The 20,294-nt window shown below is 36.9% G+C and overlaps 1 protein-coding gene and 1 long non-coding RNA gene across 3 annotated transcripts in view; one reads left to right on the top strand and one right to left on the bottom strand.

The window, feature by feature from the left end:
- LOC309617580 overlaps nucleotides 1-20,294 on the bottom strand; it is a 548,498-nt gene that overhangs the window by 178,418 nt on the left and 349,786 nt on the right. The gene's annotated exons all lie outside the window — the stretch shown is intronic.
- The window catches only part of HYDIN (HYDIN axonemal central pair apparatus protein), a 441,132-nt gene that overhangs the window by 72,760 nt on the left and 348,078 nt on the right, over nucleotides 1-20,294 (top strand). For both annotated transcript variants that reach the window (XM_082369752.1, XM_082369751.1), the window contains exon 3: nucleotides 18,475-18,632. In XM_082369752.1, coding sequence (XP_082225878.1) covers nucleotides 18,498-18,632 — 135 coding nt within the window. In that variant the 5' untranslated portion in view covers nucleotides 18,475-18,497. The remainder of the gene's footprint in view (nucleotides 1-18,474; nucleotides 18,633-20,294) is intronic.

The raw sequence follows: 20,294 nt of genomic DNA, 5'->3' as shown, positions 1-20,294 counted from the left end.
CATGTAACTGTTACCTGCTGTTAATGGAAATGGAGGTCCTCTTTAATTTTAGGAGAAAATTTTATTGTTGTCATTAGAGATATAGGCTGGATACAGATGTTTTTCGTACTTTTAATGGGAATTGATCTGGCCAAGCCCTGTGAAAGCACCACAGTCAGAATTTCCTAGTCAACATTTAGCAGTGTGATAACTGAAAGAAGAAAAGTGGCCCTGTTACATGCTAGACAGCTCAAGTACAGTGTTTTAGTTTGTAACCAATCTCTGTCATTGGTTTTCATTACTGAATTCTGTTATGACAGCCATCCAATATGAATGAAAAGAATTCCATTTGACATTTGACATTTTAATAAAAGGTAGACGTGCAGCATTTAACAGATAGCTGACAGTGAGGGTGTATGAGACAGTGATCAGTGTTGAAAGCGCTCACTTGATCAGGGTCAGGCAGGGCTGGTGTTCACTTTCTTCTGGGGTTTGCCACACCCCTAATGGCCGGTGGAGACTGATGAAAGCACTGGTCCCTTTCTTCACTCATGTCAGTTGGAACTGTGCAAGGGTCACTGCATAAATCCAGATTTGCTCTTATGTGAATGGCTGGCTTTATTAAAGAGATTCTGTGAAAGGAACTCTGATTCCCAGTCATTATTTTTGTCAGAAGGATTTGGTTAACAAATAAGATCACTTTTAAATAATGTTTGCTAATAACTCTAAGTTGGTAGTACTTGGAAAAAAATGATGCAAAATGTGTCAGTTTTCTGTAAAGGATTTTCTCTGTAACCCTCTATAGACTTTCATCTTTAAAGTCTGAAAATGAAATATTTTCAGTCTTCTCTTCTGGACTCATACATTCTGGATGACCAGAATATTTGGATGTATGCGAGCTTCTGCAGAGACCTTGCTATGTGCTAGTCATATTCAAATGTGGGCTTGGTAAGAGCAGAATAATTTATATATGGAATTACCTGTCCTGGGTTACCTAATCCAAACATGCAGTGATTTTTCATGATTTCCGGATTTCTAGGCATCCTGGATAGTACATCTGATGGTGCAAATGCATTAGTCTATACATTATATGTAAATACGAAATGTATAAACTTATTCTCTCCTAATAGAAATGAGGCATTTTCAACTTGCTTTGGAAATAACAACTTACGCCTTTGCATAGTAGTTGTTTGTAAATCTTCCTCCTAAACGCTAGGAATAATTTTCAGGTAAATGTATGATTCCTAAAAATATAACAGTTATCATTAGAGAGTGTTAGATTTCAAGTGACAGAATCTTACTTCCAACTTCAGTACTGCTTACACAAAATAAGAAATTTATTAGATCATGTAGTTGGGACACTAAGACACTAGGATGGCTCATAGGATCAAAAGATGAGCTGCAGATATCAGGGCCTCAAGGTTTAGAACTGTCAGTATGATTATGATTCACTTATATTCATCTTTCTTGCCTCCTGTCATCCATCCATCCTGCTCACATTTCTGCTTTTACCTCCATGGCTTTGTTCTTCAGAAAGCCTTCTCCATGTGGTGGGGAAGATGCCTGCTGATATCTTTAAATTCATTTTCAACCTAGAAGATCCAAAGAAAGAACTTCTCTTTCCCAGTGTTCAGCTCTCGTTCAAGGGAAGAATTCCAGTTGGCATTATTAGGGTCACATTTTCATACCCAAGAACAATCAGAGTATAGGAGAACAGGATACTATGATTGGCCAGGTCTGCTTACCCCTTCTGGACAGGCCAGTGTGTTCTTATAGGAAGACAGAGAATGGGTGGGGGGAATTATACTGGACAACCCAAAGAAATCCTTTACAAAATAGATTGTTAAAAAGCATTAAATACTGTTAAAGAGTATTCCTAATTGAGTACTCATTCTTGAATACAAGTAAGATAAACAGATTTGAGAAAATAATCCACTATAATGGGATCCACAAACCCTTTATACTCATATGAGAGTATATTTTCTCATGTTAGAAAATTCCATAGAAATGTTGACTATTATGTGAACTATATTTGGCCAGTGGAAATGAAAATTGAAAAAGACTGTAAATAGTTAAATCCAAATGATTCCTCTGTATAAATGAATTATACAATTTAAAAAAAAGTCACACACACACACACACAAAAAGAAAATTCCATAGATTAGAGGAATTGATAACAGCAAACTAGAGGAGAGGACAATTGAATTAGGGATTGTTGTGTTAGAAAAGAAATTAATACACCCAAGATTTTCCTTTGCTTACATTTCTTCCGCAAAGAAGTCACTAAGAAATGATAGACTGTAGCTTTTTTAAAAATTATTTTTTATTTTTGCTAAACCAGCAGGAGTGAGCCATTTCATCTGTTGTTATTAAAATAAGCCCTCATTGATTTAATGGTTAGATCCAAAATAAGGGATTTTAGTTATCAATAAGTGGTAATTTCAGTATCACTTCTTCATTGCAGGAAATTCATAAATATGCATTTGTTTATGAATATTCTGCAATGAAAAAATATGAATTGACTAGCATTAATACACATATAAAAATAGATTACCTTGAGTGATGTATGTGCATGTGGGAATTGAAGCAAATTCTCCAAATGAACATTCATCATGTGTAATATCTGTAGAAACCAAAAGCATTCTCACTGTGCTTTTGCAAGCCTACTGGTTTTTAGACTCTGGTGGTAACAGAATCAATGGCATATAAATTAGAAGTTATTATATTTTAGTAAGGCAAACATGGATTTAAAATAGCTCGTCTGCTATATTTAAATTAGTATATCTGACAAAATGAACAAGTCCGTCAAAAACTGCTTTTACAAGTTATGGTCTGGAAACGTAACTCTCAAGTTGTTTATGCTATAGTAATACATTACAAATAATAGATGGACTGCAATTATTTTTAAGGAATTCACTTTGTCAGGAGACTGTGGCCACAGCATACAGCTCAGATGACACTTGTGTAAAAGAACATTAATTGGCTCGGATAACTCAAAAGTTGCTGACTGGATCTAAGGATTCAAATGTCATCAGAACTCAGTCTCTTGACACTGCTTTTATTTGTGTGGCTTCGTTCTCAACTTCCCCCCTCATTGGGTGCAAGAGGGCTGCCAGCAGAATTAAGCTCATGTCTTACTTCTCAGCAACCTCAATGGAAAGAAAGCATGCCTCTTTTTCAGCAGTTCCAGTAAAGTCAGAATTAAGCCTCATTGACTGATTGGTTTCACTGGGGTCGTTTGCCCTGTCCTGAACCAGTCACTATGGCCAGGGAGGTATGATATTGGGGTAGGCCACTCCCGGATTGGAGTAAGGAGTGGGGTGTTTTCCTAAGCAAAAATGATATTGATCCCAGAAGAAGGGTGAATGGATGCAGGGTATTAAAAATCAATAAATATCTGCCAAATGATTCTTTTTTAAAATGAAGATATCCTTGAGAAAGAAAACAGAATAAATGATTCAATGATTCAGATGCCCATTAATCATTCAACAAATATTTATTGGCTCCATGCCTGGCACTATATGAGGCATATATACTAGTGGTGAGCACAATGGTCGACGTCTATGAACTCATGGAAGTTGCTCTCTGGTGGAGAAGGCAGACGTAAAAATCTAGTTAAACAATTTACTTATTATGTGAAAAGTGCAATTTCTATGGGAACATATAACAAGGAGCCTTCAGGGAGGTCAGGAAAGGCTTTCTAGAGGCAGTGTTGTTTCAACTGAGACCTGTAGGATGAGTCTAAGCAAGGGAAAGGGGGTGAGATGGAAGGAGAGAGTTTCAGAGATTTTTACCTCTAAGTAACCCTGTAGTTTGATCAGAGGAAGTGGGGAAGCCTGAGAACCTAGACAAAATGGGGACAGAGTGTACCCGTAGGGCTAATGGACTTGGAGAGGCTGAGTGTTCCAGAGACAAGAGCTATGCATTTCACTGTGTCATCTGCGGGTGTCTGTGATAAGTGAGTCTCATAATCCAGATCCATACATGGATCAGGACTCTTTCTGAAAGAAGATGTAGCTAAAGCTCAGAGAGTCTCAATTTTAATATACCTTTTCAAAAATTTTTGCTTTTTTTGGGTTCTTCAAGTGAGAAGAGGCTGGAAAATATGCCCTTGGCTGCTTGATAGACAAAAATGTTTACTTTTGGCCACTAAAGTTCTGCAAGTAGCTATTCAGTGTTAACACACTAAGTGTCCATCTAAGCTAACAGTAATTGTATCTCAACCTTTTACCTGAAATGAAATGATAATGAGACATCAGCTCTGTATATCTTAGATTAGTGGCATGAATGGGTTATCCAGGTAATTACAGACATCTGAGCATCTAAGTAGACTTCTACCAGTCCTGGACATTATTTGTATTTTGCTTAATTTTTGCATTTTATCTTCAAAGTTTCAAAAAAGTTGGACTTTTGGAAAATTCTTTAGGTCTGGGTTAGGATTTCTCCCCTTATACCGTCTACACTCAGTAAATGAGGATATCTGCTCCTAAGAATGGTAGACTAGGTAATGCAGGTCCACCCTCCTGCTGAGGGCAGCTAGAAAAACCGGACAGATTATAAACAAAGGCCTGCTTCAAGGCACTAGAAGGCTAACAGATAGTGAAGTTATCATCCAATAAAGATGTTTAAAAAAAAAAAAAAAAAACTATCAGACCAGGTCCTGGGGGAACAGCAACCCAGGGAAGTGAGCCCCAAACTTGGCGCCCCTGAGAGCACATGCAAATTCCAAGGAAGAAGCTGAGAGACTAAGAGGCTGGGCAGTCTTTGTGGGCTAATGCAATGAGGATTGGTGCCCAGGGCCTGCAAGGATAGAGGGAGCCTGGTGAATCCTTTCCCTTTGGGTTTGGACCTTAAATCGCTGCCTCAAAGGAGTAGGGATGAACTAGAAGTCAGCCCATGAAGCCAGATGAAATGAAAAAATAAGCCTGGGCCAAGACATTTGTAAAAACCTGTAACTGAACAAAGGGCTTGCATCCAGAAGGACTTTCATCAATCAATAAGAAAAAGACAACCCAATAGAAAAAAGTCAACAGAATTGAACAGTTCACAAGGCATTTTACAAAAGGGACATCCAAATGGCCAGTAGGCATGTGAAAAGGTACTTAATCTCATTGGTAATCAAGGAAATGCAAATTAATACCACAGAGAGCTATCATGACACACCCACCAGATAGCTGAAATTTAGGTTGCCAATAGCAAGTGGTAGCAAGGTCAGGGGGCACCCAGATCTCTCATACACTGCTGGTGGGAGTATAAATAGGCACAACAACTTTGGAAAACTGTTTAGTATTATCTGCCATAGTTTAAGATATGCATACCCTATGATCCAGCAGTTCCAGTCCTAGATATATATGCTGCTGGTCCTTGTGCACAGATGTATACAAGGGTGTTCATAACTGCATTATTCATGATAGCCTCGTGACCCCATTATTCATTTGGGTTGGAAACAACCCAAATGTTAACCAGTAGTAGAATGGATTAATAAATAATAGCATATTCAAACAGTGAACTATTATACCTAAATGAAAATGAACAAGACTATAGCTAAATGCAACAAAACAGGTACATAAATAGAGCAAAAGAATCCAGACACAAAATATTACATGCTGTGTGATTCCATTGTTCTAAATGTTAAAAGCCAGGCAAAACTATAGTGTTTAGGGGTACATGCTTAGGTTATAAATGAAAATCAAGGGAGTGATTTCTACAAAAGTGAGGACAGTGCTTACCTTTAGTGGGGAGAGAGGGCTTAGTGATTAAGAGGGGGTTTGAGGGGGTGCTGGCAGTGTTCTGTTTCTTTAGTTGCGTGATCATTACACAGATGTTCACTTTGTAATAATTCAGCTGTACATTTTGGAGACACTTTTCTACATGCATATAATATTTCACAATAAAATCTTTTAAAAGACCATATCACTTTATCTTTTATCCACCTCAGTGAAACTAAAAGCAGAATTTATCACGTACTCAATCAGATTGCAGCAGTGTTTTTCACTTAGAGATGTGACAAAGCCTGAATGTGGGCAGACAGGCAGTCAAAGTCAAAATCGAGTTTGATTTCTGGGTGTTTATTACTAACTTTCATCTTCTTTCCTCAAAAACAATATGATTTTACTTATAATTAGCTAATACAGTGGCTTTGCGTATAGTAGACACTCTTATTTATTTATGTGTTTTTAAAATTTTATTTTTGGCTGCATTGGGTCTTCGTTGCTGCACACAGGCTTTCTCTAGTTACAGCGAGCGGGTGCTACTCTTCGTTGTGGTGTGCAGGCTTCTCATTGCGGTGGCTTCTCTTGTTGCGGAGCAGGGGCTCTAGACGCGGGGGCTTCAGTAGTTACAGCACACAGTCTCAGTAGTTGCGGTGCATGGGCTCAGTAGTTGTGGTGCGTGGGCTCAGTAGTTGTGATGCGTGAGCTCTAGAGCGCAGGCTCAGTAGTTGTGGCACAAGGGCTTAGTTGCTCTGAGGCATGTGGTATCCTCCCAGACCAGGGTTCGAACCCGTGTCCCCTGCATTGGCAGGTGGATTCTTAACCACTGTGCCACCAGGGAAGTCCCCTCTATTATTTATTAAATGGAAAAATAAGATAATTGAATTCCCATGTGAGAAAAGTAATCTATTTTGGAACTATAAGACTTGTAGATTTGTGATATGTCATGAAAATGATGTGAATTGGGGCTCACAAATAATAATAATCACTTTCTGCAGGTGTGGTTCTCTGTTCCAGTCGTTACCTTCTTCCTAAGTGGCCCGCAGTTGGCTGTTTGACTTTTTCCCTGCCTGTGTCTGGCCTGGAAGCTTCCACAGTTTAAACAAGCTTCCAGCACCTGGCATCTTCCTTTGGAGAAGCAGTTGTTTTTGTAATTTGAGGCTTAGGCAAAATTAATTTTCACTGTGCATCTTGTGATATTGTGATTTATTGTAGGAAATATATATTTGGTTTTCGCCCCCAGTTCTGGCACAGAGCTCCTAAAACCCTTGGAATTTCCTGACAAGAGCGATAAAGTTGTCTTCTGTTATGTTAGTGAGGTGACTTTTGGACATCCCCGAGGATGGGGTTGCTGGTTGCCAGGAGAACTAACCGTGTGATTAGAGGGTTGGAACTTTCATTCGTGCACCTTCCCCACCTCTCCTAAGTGAGAGGGACTGGAGGTTGAATCAATTGCCTATGGCCAGTAATTTAATCAATCTCTGCCTATATAATGAAGCCTCCATAAAAACCCAAAAGGATAGAGTTCTGAGAGTTTCTAGATTGACGAATACATCCATGGAGATTTGGGGAGAGTGTTGCCCCTGGAGAGGGCATGGAAGCTCTGTTCCCCTTCCCCATACCTTGCCCTGTGCATCTCTTCCATTTGGTTGTTGATGAGTTATATCCTTTTATAGTAAACTGGTGACCTAGTGAGTGAAACGTTTCTCTGAGTTCTGGGAGCCGCTGTAGCAAATTAATTGAACCTGAGGCCGGGGTCTGGGGAACCTCTGATTTACATCTAGTGGGTCAGAGCACAGGTAACAAGCTGGGCTTGTGACTGGTGTTTGAAGTTTGGGGGCAGTCTACAGGACTGAACACTTAACCTGTGGAATTTGATGCCACCTCTGTGTAGATAAATTACTTGATGTTTTGGGGAACACCCCTCCTGCCCCTGCCACAAACATGCACACAAAAACACGCATGCATTTTGGAATTGGTGACCAGAACAAAATACAAAATACATCTTTATTTTTCTTTTCTTCAACCTGGGTCAAATAAGAGGATTCTTTCTGAAATTTGTCTCTCTTTTATCTACCTCAGATATATGTCACACATTCTGCAGAGACAGATTGTTTTCAGGAAGTATTTCAGGGAGAAAAGAGCAGAGGCCAATGTGAAACCTATGAAATCTGAAGTAATCCAATTTAAAAGAGATCAAACAAATAGAAAACCAAGGAGCATAACAGCTTTAGAAACAGTAGAAAACCAGAAGAAGAGCAGGATTAAAATATGAAAATTAATCCTTTTACTCCAAGTGCCTAGAGAACCTCTCACTGACAACAAAAGTCATGTTGCATTTACTTGAGCATTTTCTGTAATTTTTTTTCTTTGATATTTTCCTGCTAAAATGGTACTTTGGGATAAAGAAATATTTATCAACATCCCAGAGTATAATTGCCCTTGCCCTCACTTTAGCAGTAGCAGAACTTGAAGACATGTGAACAGTTTCATATGCTCTTATTTATTTCCAGCAAGCAAGGTTTAATTGAATGGAATTTCCATCTTTTCAGTTTTTTTAAACCAAACTTTCTGCTAATAACACTAAGAACAATTATATGCCAGGTACTGTGCAAAGTGAAGTACTTTACAAATATTATCTCATTTAATCCTCATAATAAACATATGAGGTGGATGTGGTAGATGGCTTCCAAGATGGCTCCCAATGATCCTCACTTCCTGGTATTTACGTCCCTGTGTGGCCTCTCCCACATTGAATAGGGCTGATCTGTGTGACTAATAGATCTTGCATAAATGATGGTGTGTGACTTCTGGGCCACAAACTACATTGCAGCTTCTCCCATGGTCTCTCAGACTGCTTGCTCTGAAAGTAGCCAGTCATCATGCCATGAGGACACTCAAGCATCCCTGTTGAGAGGCCCATGAGGGGAGGAACTGAAGCCTCCCACCAACAACCAGGAACAACTTGCTAGCTGTGTGAGTGAGCCATCTTGGAAGTGGATTTTCTAGCCCTAGTCAAGCCTTCAGATGACTGTAGCCCTTGCTACCATCTCTGACTGCATCCTCATCAGAGACCCCAAGCAAGGTTCTCTTTCCTAAGTTATGCGGGAATACATTTTCCTCTGAAAGAAGATACTCTGTCATACATACTGAACACTTATTTAACTAGACTCTTATGTAGAAACACTAGAAAGAGCTGGAGGTTGACATTTAAATGAAGGAAAAAGAGGAAAATAGTTCCTCTGTGAAATGTTTTACCCTAGTGAAAATTCTCTTTTACTGAGTGCAATTTAATATTAAATTCAATTCAATGAATGTTAACTGAGCCCCTTCTATGTGCCAATCACATATGGTCTGTATAGCGAAGAAGCTTACATTCTGGAGGTAGATGCAGGCTGGTAAGCAAATAATTGCTGTACAGTGTATTACATTCAATAATAGAGGCATGTGCAAAGGACAAAGTGATTGTCACTCTTTGAATGCATTAGGGAAAGCCTTACTTCTGGGGACCCTTGAGATGGGTTTTGTAGGATGAATAGAAGTTTGCAAGGCAGACAAGGATAGGGATGTGAGAAGAAAGGATGAGTCTATATAAAGGTATAGAGGTGTGAAATAGCCTGGCACATTTGGGGATTGTGAAAGTCATTTAATTAATTACAAACATTTATTAAATATGCATATGTATGAGGCCCTGTGCTGGATATGGGGAATACAGTGATAAGAAACACAGAATTCCTGTGCTCAAGAAACTTATAGTCTCAAGGCAGAGGGAGATGAATAAATAACCATGAGGGGGTGAGCATGAGGACCTGTGAGTTCATAAAGAAGGGGCAGCCTTGGGTAGTCAGGGAAGCCTTTCTGAAAGAGGTCACATCTGAGTCTGGAAAGACAAATGGGAGTTAGTTGGGGAGAGAAGGGGAGGAGGGGAGAAGAAAGGCATTCCAGGTGTTATGTACAAGTCTGGAGGTGTGTGAGCCCCTGAGACTTTGTGAATTGCGAGTTGAGCATCAAGTGCAAGAAGGGCAGGCTCCTGGGATGGATGTCGTGCTGAGAAGCTTACAGAGTATTCTGGACTATAGGATTTTAGGTAGGGAAATGACATGACCAGATTTTCCCTTTAGAATAGTCACTGTGGCTGCAGGGTAGAGAATGGCCAGGCTATGGGGGTGGGGTGGGAGTGGGGACACAATTCTGGAGTCAGGGAGGTCAGTTAAGAAGCTGTTGCAGTCACCCAGGCAAGACATGAGAGTGACATTAACAAAGGAAGGCAGCAGGGATGAAAAGGAGTAGATGGATTTGTGAGATGTCAGGAGGTAGATCCTCAAGGTGGAGGCAGAATAATGTCACCATCAAGAGTGTGGACTCTGGAACCAGAGTGACTGTTTCTCCTCCCACCTCTTCCCTTTACTAGTGTGAGAACTGGAGCAGGTTACTTACCGTCTCTGTGCCTCTGTTTCCTTATCCGTGATACGGGAAGAAGAATACTACCCACATCTAGGGTTGTTGTGGTGATTAAATTAATATTTATAATGTTTGGAACATTGTCGGTACATAGTAAGTGTTCCATAAACATTTATTTATTATATGATTGATAGGAGGAGAGAGAAGTCATAGGTGACTCTGGGCATGGCCAATTGTGTGAATCATGATTCCATTCACCGAGGGATACAGAAGGGAGCAGGCCTGGGGGGCATGCTGGGCTTGAGGTGCTTGTGGACACCCAAATGGAAACATCTTGTAGGCGTTGGAGTCAATGGAGGGGAGCTCAGAAGGGATCTGGGTGGGATAAATCCTCTAGAACTGCAGGGAGGGCATGGGCAGGGACGTGAGAAATAGAGAGAAGGACTGAAATAGTTGTTGGGATGAGAGCTGACAAGGGAAAGAGATCGGGAGGTAGAGGCCCCAGTGGAGGCTGGAGACTCCGAATTTGCAGTCACATGATCTGGACCATTGTGTGGTTTTCTCCAGCAATCCTAACAGCCTGTTAGTATGAGAGAAGAGTTGAACAGCTAGACTGACCCAGTGTTGGGCTTTTACTGGCTGTGATGGCAAGACTTGGAATCAGGACATTGATGATATAACTAATGCCAAATATGTCCATGTGCCAATCCCCCAAGCCTGTGAATATGTTAATTACATGGGAGAGGAGGATTAAGGTTGCAGATGGAATTAACATTGCTAGGCAGGTGACTTTGAGAAAGGGAGATTATCCTGGATTATCCGGGTGGCTCTAATGTAATAACAAGGTTCCTTAAAGGTGTAAGTGGGAGGCAGAATAGGAGGTCAGAGTGATGTGGTGTGAGAAAGACTCAACCTGCCATAGTTGGCTTTGAAGATGGAGGAAGGAGCCCATACGGCAAGGAAAAGGATTCTCCTAGAGCTTCAGAAAGGAACACGGCCCTGCAGAACCTTGATTTTAGGCCAGTGAGACCTCTGTTACACTTCTAACTTTCAGAATTTTAAGATAATAAATTTGTGTTGTTTCAAGCCACAAATTTGTGGTAATTTGTTGTAGTAGCAAGAAGAAACTAATACAGGTTTTGTTTTTTTTTTCACTGTTTGGTTTTGAGCAGTTTTTTAAAAAAAATATACTCTAGATATGAATCCTTTGTCAGACATGAAGTTTACAAATATTTTCTTCCAGTTTGTTTCTTTCATCCACTTAGAAGATTCTTTCCAAGTACAAAAGTTTTTTTATTTTGGTGAAGTCCTCTTTATTGACTTTTTCTTTTCTGCATTATGATTTTGGTGTCATGTCTAAGAACCCTTCTCCTAACCCTAGTCTAGAAAATTTTTTTTCCTAAAAACTTTGTAGTTTTATATTTTACATTTAAATATATGCCCCACTTTGAATTAACTTTTGTGTAAGATGTGAAATTTGGATTGAGGCTTACTTTTTGCCCATAGAGCTCCAATGGCCCCAGCACCATTTGTTTAAAGGCTCTTTCTCTTACATTGAATTGCTTTTGCACCTTTGTCAAAAATCAATTTGGAATATTTGTGTAGGTCTATTTCTGTGTTCTCTGTTCTCTTCCATTGATCTATATCTGTCCCTCTGCCAATACAACATAGTCTTGATTACTGTAGCTTATGTAATAAGCCTTGAAATCGGTTAGAATAATTCTTCTCATTTTCTTCTTCTTTGTAAGTTTGTTTTAGTTATTCTAGGGCCTGTACCTTTCCATATAAATTTTTAAATAAATTTATCTTTGTTTAAATAAAAACTTTGCTGGTATTTGATAGGAATTAGATTAAACTTGTGTATTAATTTGAGGAGAATTGACCTTTGCTATGTTGAGTCTTCCAATCTTTGAACATAGATCTCCTTTTAATTAGATATTCTTTGATTTTTTTAATCAGCACTTTGTCGTTTTTAGCATATAAGTCCTGTATATGTTTTGATCAATTTACACCTATCCCTTTTTTGAAGGGATGGCAGTTATAAATGGTATCGTATCGTAAATTTTGGTTTCCACATCTTCATTGTTAGTATATAGAAATATGAATGATACTTGTATGTTTATCTTATATCCTGTGACCTTGCTGTACTCACTTGTTAGTTCTAGGAGGTTTGTTGTAGATTCTTAGGGAATATCTATGTAGACAGTTATCCCATCTGCATATAAGGACAGTTTTATTTCTTGTTTTCTGCTCTGTATGCTTTTTCTTTCTTTTTTTTTTTCTTTCTTCTTATAGCACTGACTAGAACTTCCAGTACTATGTCTGATAGCCGTGTTGAGAATGGACCTCCTTGCCTTGTTCCCAGTCTTTAGGGGGAAAGCATTCAGTCTTTTACCATTTAGTATGATGTCACCTGTAAGTTTTTTGTATATTTTCTTTATTATATTCCTCTATATTCCTAGTTTTCTGGGAATTTTTATCATGAATGATATTGAATTTTGTTAGATGCTTTTTCTACATAAATTGATGTGATCATATAATGTTTCTTCTTCAGCCTGCTAATATGATGGATTACATTGATTGATATTTGAGTTTTGAACTTGCCTTACATTCCTGGACTTAACCTATTTGGTCATGGTATATAATTATTTTTACATATTGCTAAATAACTTGTTAAGATTCTGATAAAATTTTGTTAAAAATTTTAAATTTATATTCATGAAGGATATTGGTTTTTAGGGTTTTGTGTTTTTTTGTACTTTCTTCATCTGGTTTTGTCTTAGGCTTCATAAAATGAATTGTAAAGTGTTCCCCTCTTTTCCATTTTCTGGAAAAGATTGGTAGTATTGGTGTTAATTCTTCTTTCCATGTTTGCTGTCATTCTCCAGTGAAACCATCTAGGCCTAGATATTTCTTTTTTTGAGTTATAAAATTATGAATTCAATTTCTTTAATAGTTAGAGTTGTTCAAATTATCTATTCATATTAAATTGTGGTAGCATGTGTTCTTTGAGGAATTGAAGCAGTACGTCTAAGTTGTCAAATTTATGAGTGTGGAGTTGTTTGTAGTGTTCCCTTATTATCCTTTTGATATCTGTATGGTTTGTCCTCTCCTGTTAAATTCCTAGTATTGGTAATTTGTGTCTTCTTTCTTTGCTAGAGGTTTGTCAATATTATTGATTTCTCCAGAGAATCAGATCTTTGTTGAATTAATTTTCTCTATTGCTTTTCTGTTTTTAATTTTATTGATTTCTGCTCTTATCTTTATTATTTTCTTCTGTCTGTTTGCTTTCATTTTATTTGGTCTTCTTTTTTCTGAACTTAGGAGCTTAGATGACACATTTGACTTTTACTGCTTTCTAATCTAAATATTTAGTGTTATAAATTTCAACACTGTTTTAGCTACCTTCTCCAGATTTTGAAATGTTGTGTTTTCATTTTCATTCAATTCAGTGTGCTTTTGGATTTCCCTCTTTGACTTATGTATTTATTTAGAAGTGTGTTGTTTAGTTTCCAAGTGTTTGGAGATTTTTGTGTTATCTTTCTGTTGTGCGTTTCTAATTTGATTTCACAGTGGTCAACCAGCGCCCTCTGTATGATTCCAATTCTTTTAACTTTGTTGAATTTTATTTCTTGGCCTAGGAAATGGTCTATCTTAGTATATGTTCCTTGGACACATGAAAAGCACGTGCATTCTGCTGTTGGGTGGACTGTTCCGTAAATATTGATTAAATCATGTTGGTTGTATTAAGTTCCTCTATATCTTGTTAATTTTCTGTTTAGTGCTTATATCAATTGTTGAGAAAAAGATGTTGAAGTCTCCAGCTACAATTGTGGATTTGTATAGTTCTTTTCATTTTTTGCATTATATATTTTGAAGCTTGGTTCAAATCACATATTTTAAAAGTTGTTTGGTGCACTTATAATTATGATTGCTATGTCCTTTTGGTAGATTCACCCTTTTACATTATAGTGTCCCTCTTTGTTCCTGATCATTTTTTTTAATTTGAAGTCAACTTTATCTAATATTACTGTAGCCCTTCTTGCTTTCTTTTGACCAACTTTTGCATGGTATACCTCTTCCATCCTTTTGCTTATAATCTACCTATATCATTATCGTTGAAGTGATTCTCTTAATTCATAACTATCCTTCCTCTCTCTCTCTCTCTTTCTTTCTTGTGTGTTCATGTTTGCACACACACGCTCTTCATTACTTGAGCGAAGTAGGTCATTTTCCTGTAACATTTTCCACATTCTAGATTTGGCTTAATTATATTCTTACAGAATACACATGTTCCTGCATTTCTTGATCTCCTGCAACCTAGCTGGTAGGTCTAGAGACTTAATTAAATTTAGGTTTAGATTGTTGTTCACAGTTCTGCACAGGTGGTGCTGTGTACTGCATCACGTCAGGAGGCACATAATATGTCTGGTTTTCACTCTTTTAGTGTTAAGACTGATTTATTTAGAGGGCTCAGGTGTTGTTAGCCTGATTGAGCCATTATAAAGTTCTTCAGCAATGGTTCCTAATGGTTTTAGCATTGATGATCCTTCGTTTCATTAGGGGCTGCAAATGGTGATTATTTTTCTGTCATTTCTTCTGCATTTATTAGCTGGAGTTCTTCTATGAAGAATAATTTTCTGTCATCAACTATTTGGTTAACTTGCAATGCAATTTGTACAAAAATGGTACAGAATAAATGGTTGATTCTTCCCAGTTATTATTTCCAAAATAATTAGTTTGGTGTCTTAGCAACTACCAAAGGTGACCAATGGTTTTTTTTTTTTTAGTATCTTTTGAACTCCGAGTTTTAAAGGCTAATCCATTGCAGACTTTTGTTTTTGTTTTTGTTTTCCCCAAATTGTCCTGTCTTTGGTGAATGGAAACTCCTTCAAGTTGCTCTGGGCTCCTTAGATACAACCCTAGTAGCCTTTGATAATGTACTTATTTTACACTATAATAGAATGTTCCAAGTTCATCTTATACATTTCATACCCCAGACCTTGAATTACCCATTTCTCCAAGGAGTTATGGTTTCTTTTAGTGGGAAATGGTGTTTAAAGACCACACTATGTCCCTGGACTGTCATTGCTTACTTAGCTTTCTTTGCTTCTGGGGTCTTTCAGTAGGGAGGTTATTTAAAAGGAGAGAATAATCATGAGCTAAAACTCAGATTTTCTATTTAAATTTAAGATTATAGGGTTTCTTAATATAAGAACTTTTTTTTGTTTTATATTTTTAAAATGCTGAAATGCTTGGTTCCTAACAATATTGATGTAGCTACCTGTTTTTAAAATATTATTACTAATATTATGACCGACAATAAGACTACTATACAGTGAAGATATATAGTCAAAAACCATGTTTTAAAGTTGGTTGGAATAATTGTTTGGTGTTACAACACCAATTTGATATACAGCAAGGTTTATTTGTTTCACTTTTCAACTTTTAATAATTGATTTTTCAAAATGTTTTAAAATATATTTTTTAACAACTTTATTGAGATATAATTCACATTCAGCTCAGGATACAATTCACCCATTTAAAGTGTACATACAATCAACAGTGTTTAGTATATTCACAAACACATGCAGTCATCACCACAGTCAGTTTTAAACATTTTCATCATCTCAGAAAGAAATCCCATACCTTTTAGTTAACACCCTTCTATTCCTTCACTTCTCCCAGCCCTTTGCAACGACTAATCTGTTACTTTCTCTCTAGAGATTTTCCTGTTCTGGTCACTTCATGTGAACGGACTCATACAATATGTAGTTTTTTTTGACTGGCTTATTTTACTTAACAAAATGTTTTTGAGGTTCTTCCCTGTTTCCGTGATCCAAGGGGATGCTTCAGTCTCATCCTCGGTTCTGGGATTTTCACAAAGGTGTCTTGTCTATGGATGATTGCTAGTTGGTCTTTTTGTGAGGGGGATTGAAGTCGGCAACCACCTATTCCATGTTGGTGACATCACACTGCCTATATTATTTTACATTGTAATAATTATGTGTATTGTATATTGTATACTGTGATTGTATATGATTTATTGTTTGTCTTTATTTAGTATGTCTTCTTTGCTTTTTCTAAAATTACTTTTGGTATTTAGGAAGGTTTATCTTTATATTCAGTAGTTTCTTTGTATATAAACCCTTTATAGTGCCTATATTGTTATCTATTACTGTATAACAAATTACCCCCAGATTAATAGCTTAAAACACTGAATATTTGTTTTCTCAGTTTCTGTAGGTCAGGAATCTAGGTGAGGCTTAGCTGGGTGCTTCCTACTCAGGGTCTCTCATGCATCTCCTGTCAAGCTGTTGCCCAGACTGCAGTCATCTTAAGGCTCAACTGGGGCTGGCAACTCTGCTTTCATTCACATGGTTGTTGGCAGGCCTCAGAAGATCCACTGCCAAGCTCACTCATGTCATTGCTGTCAAGGCTTGGTTCCTCACCACATGGGCCTCTCTGTAGGTTTCCTGAGTGTCCTTACAATGTGGTAACTGGTGATTCGAGAGAGCCAGACAGTGCCCAAGATGGAACTGATTCTCTTTATAACTGATCTCAGATGTGACATCCATCACTTGTACTGTATTATATTTGTTAGAATACCTAAGCACAGCCCACACTCAAGGGAAGAGGATCATATAAATATATGAATGCTTGGAAACAGGTATCATTGACTGCCATCATAGGGGCTTTTTACCATAATTCCCTTAATTCTCCTTTATTCTATCTCATTAAATGGTTTGATTCCTACCTAGTACTTATACAATTGTTAATCTTTTCTACTTTTCGGCTGTCTTTCTCTTTTTTCTTTTCATTTAAAATTTCATCCTTTCTACTTTGTCAGAAAATATAACATTTAAATTCTATTGTTTTCCTTATGTCTTCAACATTATTTTAATACCTGTACAATTAAATATATGAAATGCTCATCATCAGTCCTTTTGCTGAAATTCGCCAGTCAGCTTTTGGTTGGATGAAGCCCATCCTCTAGTATATTCTTCGGGAAGGGAACATGTTTATAATATTCACTGGGCTTTTGCATGTTCAAAACTCCTTTTCTGTAGCCTCAGTGACTGAAGGAGAGCTTGGTTCCTTGTAAAATCCTTGGCTCATGCTTTGTAAAGTTTTTGAAAAATGCTGCTCCTCTGTTTTCCCACTGCATAGCTTGCTTTTACAAAGTCCAATGACATCTAATTCTCTTCCCCTTGTACGTTATTTTGACTTTTTGCCTGGACGTTAATTTTAAAAATTCTTTAAAGTCTAGCAGTTCTTCTAAGATATGACTTATAGTTGATCATTTTGGGTCAGTTTTCCTGGGTACCTACTAGTCCCTTTTCATTGTTTTTTTTTTCTGGAATTTTTCTTGGATTATGGCTTTAAATATTAATTCCCCTCCAGTACTTTTTCTTCTTCATGGGCTCCAATTATAGCATGTTAGAACTTCTTTCACTGTCTTCTATTTCAATCATTTCTTTCTCTGATCTTTTTTCTTATTTTAAAATTTCATATTCATTTCTTTGGGTGTTTTACTGCTTTATTTCAGTGTATCATATTATATTTTCATCATATCTGTTTTCCTTTATGCACTGTTTTCCCCTCCATTTTGGTCTGGTAGTGCCTTATTGTCTTTTGAACTTTTAACAATTTTAAGGTTTTTTATTTGATATTGAATCAAGCTTTTTTTTTTTTTTTTTTTCCTGCACAGGGTTGAACAATCTAGCCTGCTATTATTAAAAGTAGAAATCCCTACTTAGTCATAAATGGACTTCCAAAGTTGCAAGTGTCCTGCTAGAAGTATAAGGAAATACATGCAAAGGGGAGATGTCATATTTCTTTGATTTGGAGGTATTGGTGGCTGTTTAATGCCTTGTTTATTTCTATAAACCTCAAAAAAGTTTTCACAAACTTCTTTTTCCACATATAATCTCATGCTGCCTTTTTCAATTCTCTGCCCAGCTGTGAAAGTCTGAAGCCTTATATTTATTGTGTTTGAAGGGTGCCATGAGAGAGAATTGTCAAATAAGCAGATAAAGTAGCAAACTATGAAGTATAGTTATTGAGCAGTTTTTGTTTATTTATCTGGAGAAGATAAAAGTACCAAAATATAGTAACTGCTTATGTTTTCATGTCTTCCCTGAGCTTAGTCCAGAATCACTTGCTTTTTCTAAAAGGGATCCTAGACTTTGGGATAAGGCTAAATCTAGACAGATTCATGGAATAGACTCCTACAGTTAAGGCATTTGTTCCAAGCATTGGATGTATTTTTGAAAATCAGTATTTTCTAAACCTTCGTGTATTTGAAAAAGCTTCAAAAAATGTGACCTGTATTCAGGAATTAACTGTATTTGTTCTAAAACTATTTTTTTTTCACTCTTAGGTATACAAAGGAAATAACTAAAAATGACAAGTAGAAGTCTTGAGGAGTCCATGGGGGCTGTTCAGATGGGGTTAGTCAGAACGCTTAAAGGATTCCAAAGCAAGATTTTGCCACCCCTGAGTCCGAAGGTGGTTACAGAAGAAGAAGTAAATCGAATGGTAATGTATAAGAGAATTTCAGAGTAAAATACTTAATGCTGTCTTTCTCCTCAGGAGAATGACAGTTGCTACTTGGCATTCTCAGAATATCAAACAGAATTACTGGCTGATAATATCAGTTTAGTTAACATGGGTAGATTGCTGCAGAGCATAGTTACCTTTTAAAGCCTGGGAAGTTTTTGAAATTATATACATCAAAGTAGAGGCTTAAATTAAACTGCTTAAGTTAATCAGTTGAACTAAGACTATGCAAGCAAATTATTAAGATTTTCTAAATATTAGCTAGAACCTTAAGAGACTGTCATTTATGTAGTTCAAAAACAGTCAAATAGCAGAATTTCATAGGTTTAACATATATAATCAATTACCTGTTGATTGGCAAGAGTTATTTTTGTTTGTGTATTTGTAGAACATAGTGCATTAAAATGATGACTATATAATATCTAGGAAAAATGCATAACTTTTTCTGTCCTTTATGATAGAAAACAATTATATTTTTAATGAATTATAATGATTTGGTGAGAATTGAATTATAAACTACATGCTATGGAAATAGCAATAGCAATTTAAAGTGTTAAACATTGTGTTCACTGCATTTTAAAAACTAGTCTCAGGTTATGTTCCAATTAGAAAAATAAAATCTATCATCATTTTCTTTTGTGATTGTTCTTGTTTCAGATTTAAAGTAACTCATTACTTTTTGCTTGTAAGAGTTTATTTTTATTTAAATCACAACACAGCTGATACCTCATAACATTTTAACATTCTAATCTGTGTTCCAATCAAAAAGAATCTTAAAAAACCAAGTTGGAAGCTGTATTAGAAATATGCCTTCATTTAAATGGATTCAATCACAAAAATTAATTTTGTAGGGAATTTGAAGAGCATTGATTTTAACCCAAGGCGAAATGAATCAGCTAAATTATATACCCCTGAATGTTTTAAGAAGTCTTGGCAAATACTTAAGCATTATGTTGCTGCCAGTGATCATAATCTCTTTGCATATAAAGTAGCCCTAGAACAAAGTGAACATTCCAGAACAACAGTGAATAGTGATTGGTCTTGAGTAAGCCCTTGCTGGTTTATTTAAATGATTTTATTTAAATGATAGGTTACATTTTTTTCTCATAAGAGTAGAAAGTGTTGAAGAATTTTGTGTTCTTGTTTGGGTATGTGGATGTGACTGGCTGCTGGATCTGATGATTGACTTAGAGCTCTTTTAAAACAAGGTCTAAATGTGCTCTTACGATTTCTAAAAAGTTCAAACTCGTTCCTAAGCAGCACAGTCATACTTCCCAGATCCTTTACTTTATAAGATTTCTCTTTAACCTGATATAACATGATAAACGCCCAAAAGCTTTACATGCATGTTGTAACTTCATTTGAGAAATAGAAATATTTCAAGGAGGATTAGCCTCCTTAGCTCTGAAGCCCTTAAGTGATTTTAGAAACCTAGAGTTTTATGCTCTTCTGAGCATATATGTTAAGCTCTTTGGACATGTTCCTGTGCAATTTCTTGACCTTCCTCTCCCCCACCCCAGGTTCTTTTGTGTGATTCCTTCAAAATCATAAGGAAACAGCAACCACATATCCTTTCAAATTATTGTGCAAAGAGCTCAGAAGTGCATGGGTACCTCGCTTGTATTATTTAGTTATTTTAAA

The sequence above is a fragment of the Balaenoptera borealis genome (assembly GCF_965194805.1).
Source record: "Balaenoptera borealis genome assembly, chromosome: 19".
Lineage (NCBI taxonomy): Eukaryota > Metazoa > Chordata > Mammalia > Artiodactyla > Balaenopteridae > Balaenoptera > Balaenoptera borealis.
This window is presented reverse-complemented; position numbering and strand designations above follow the sequence as displayed.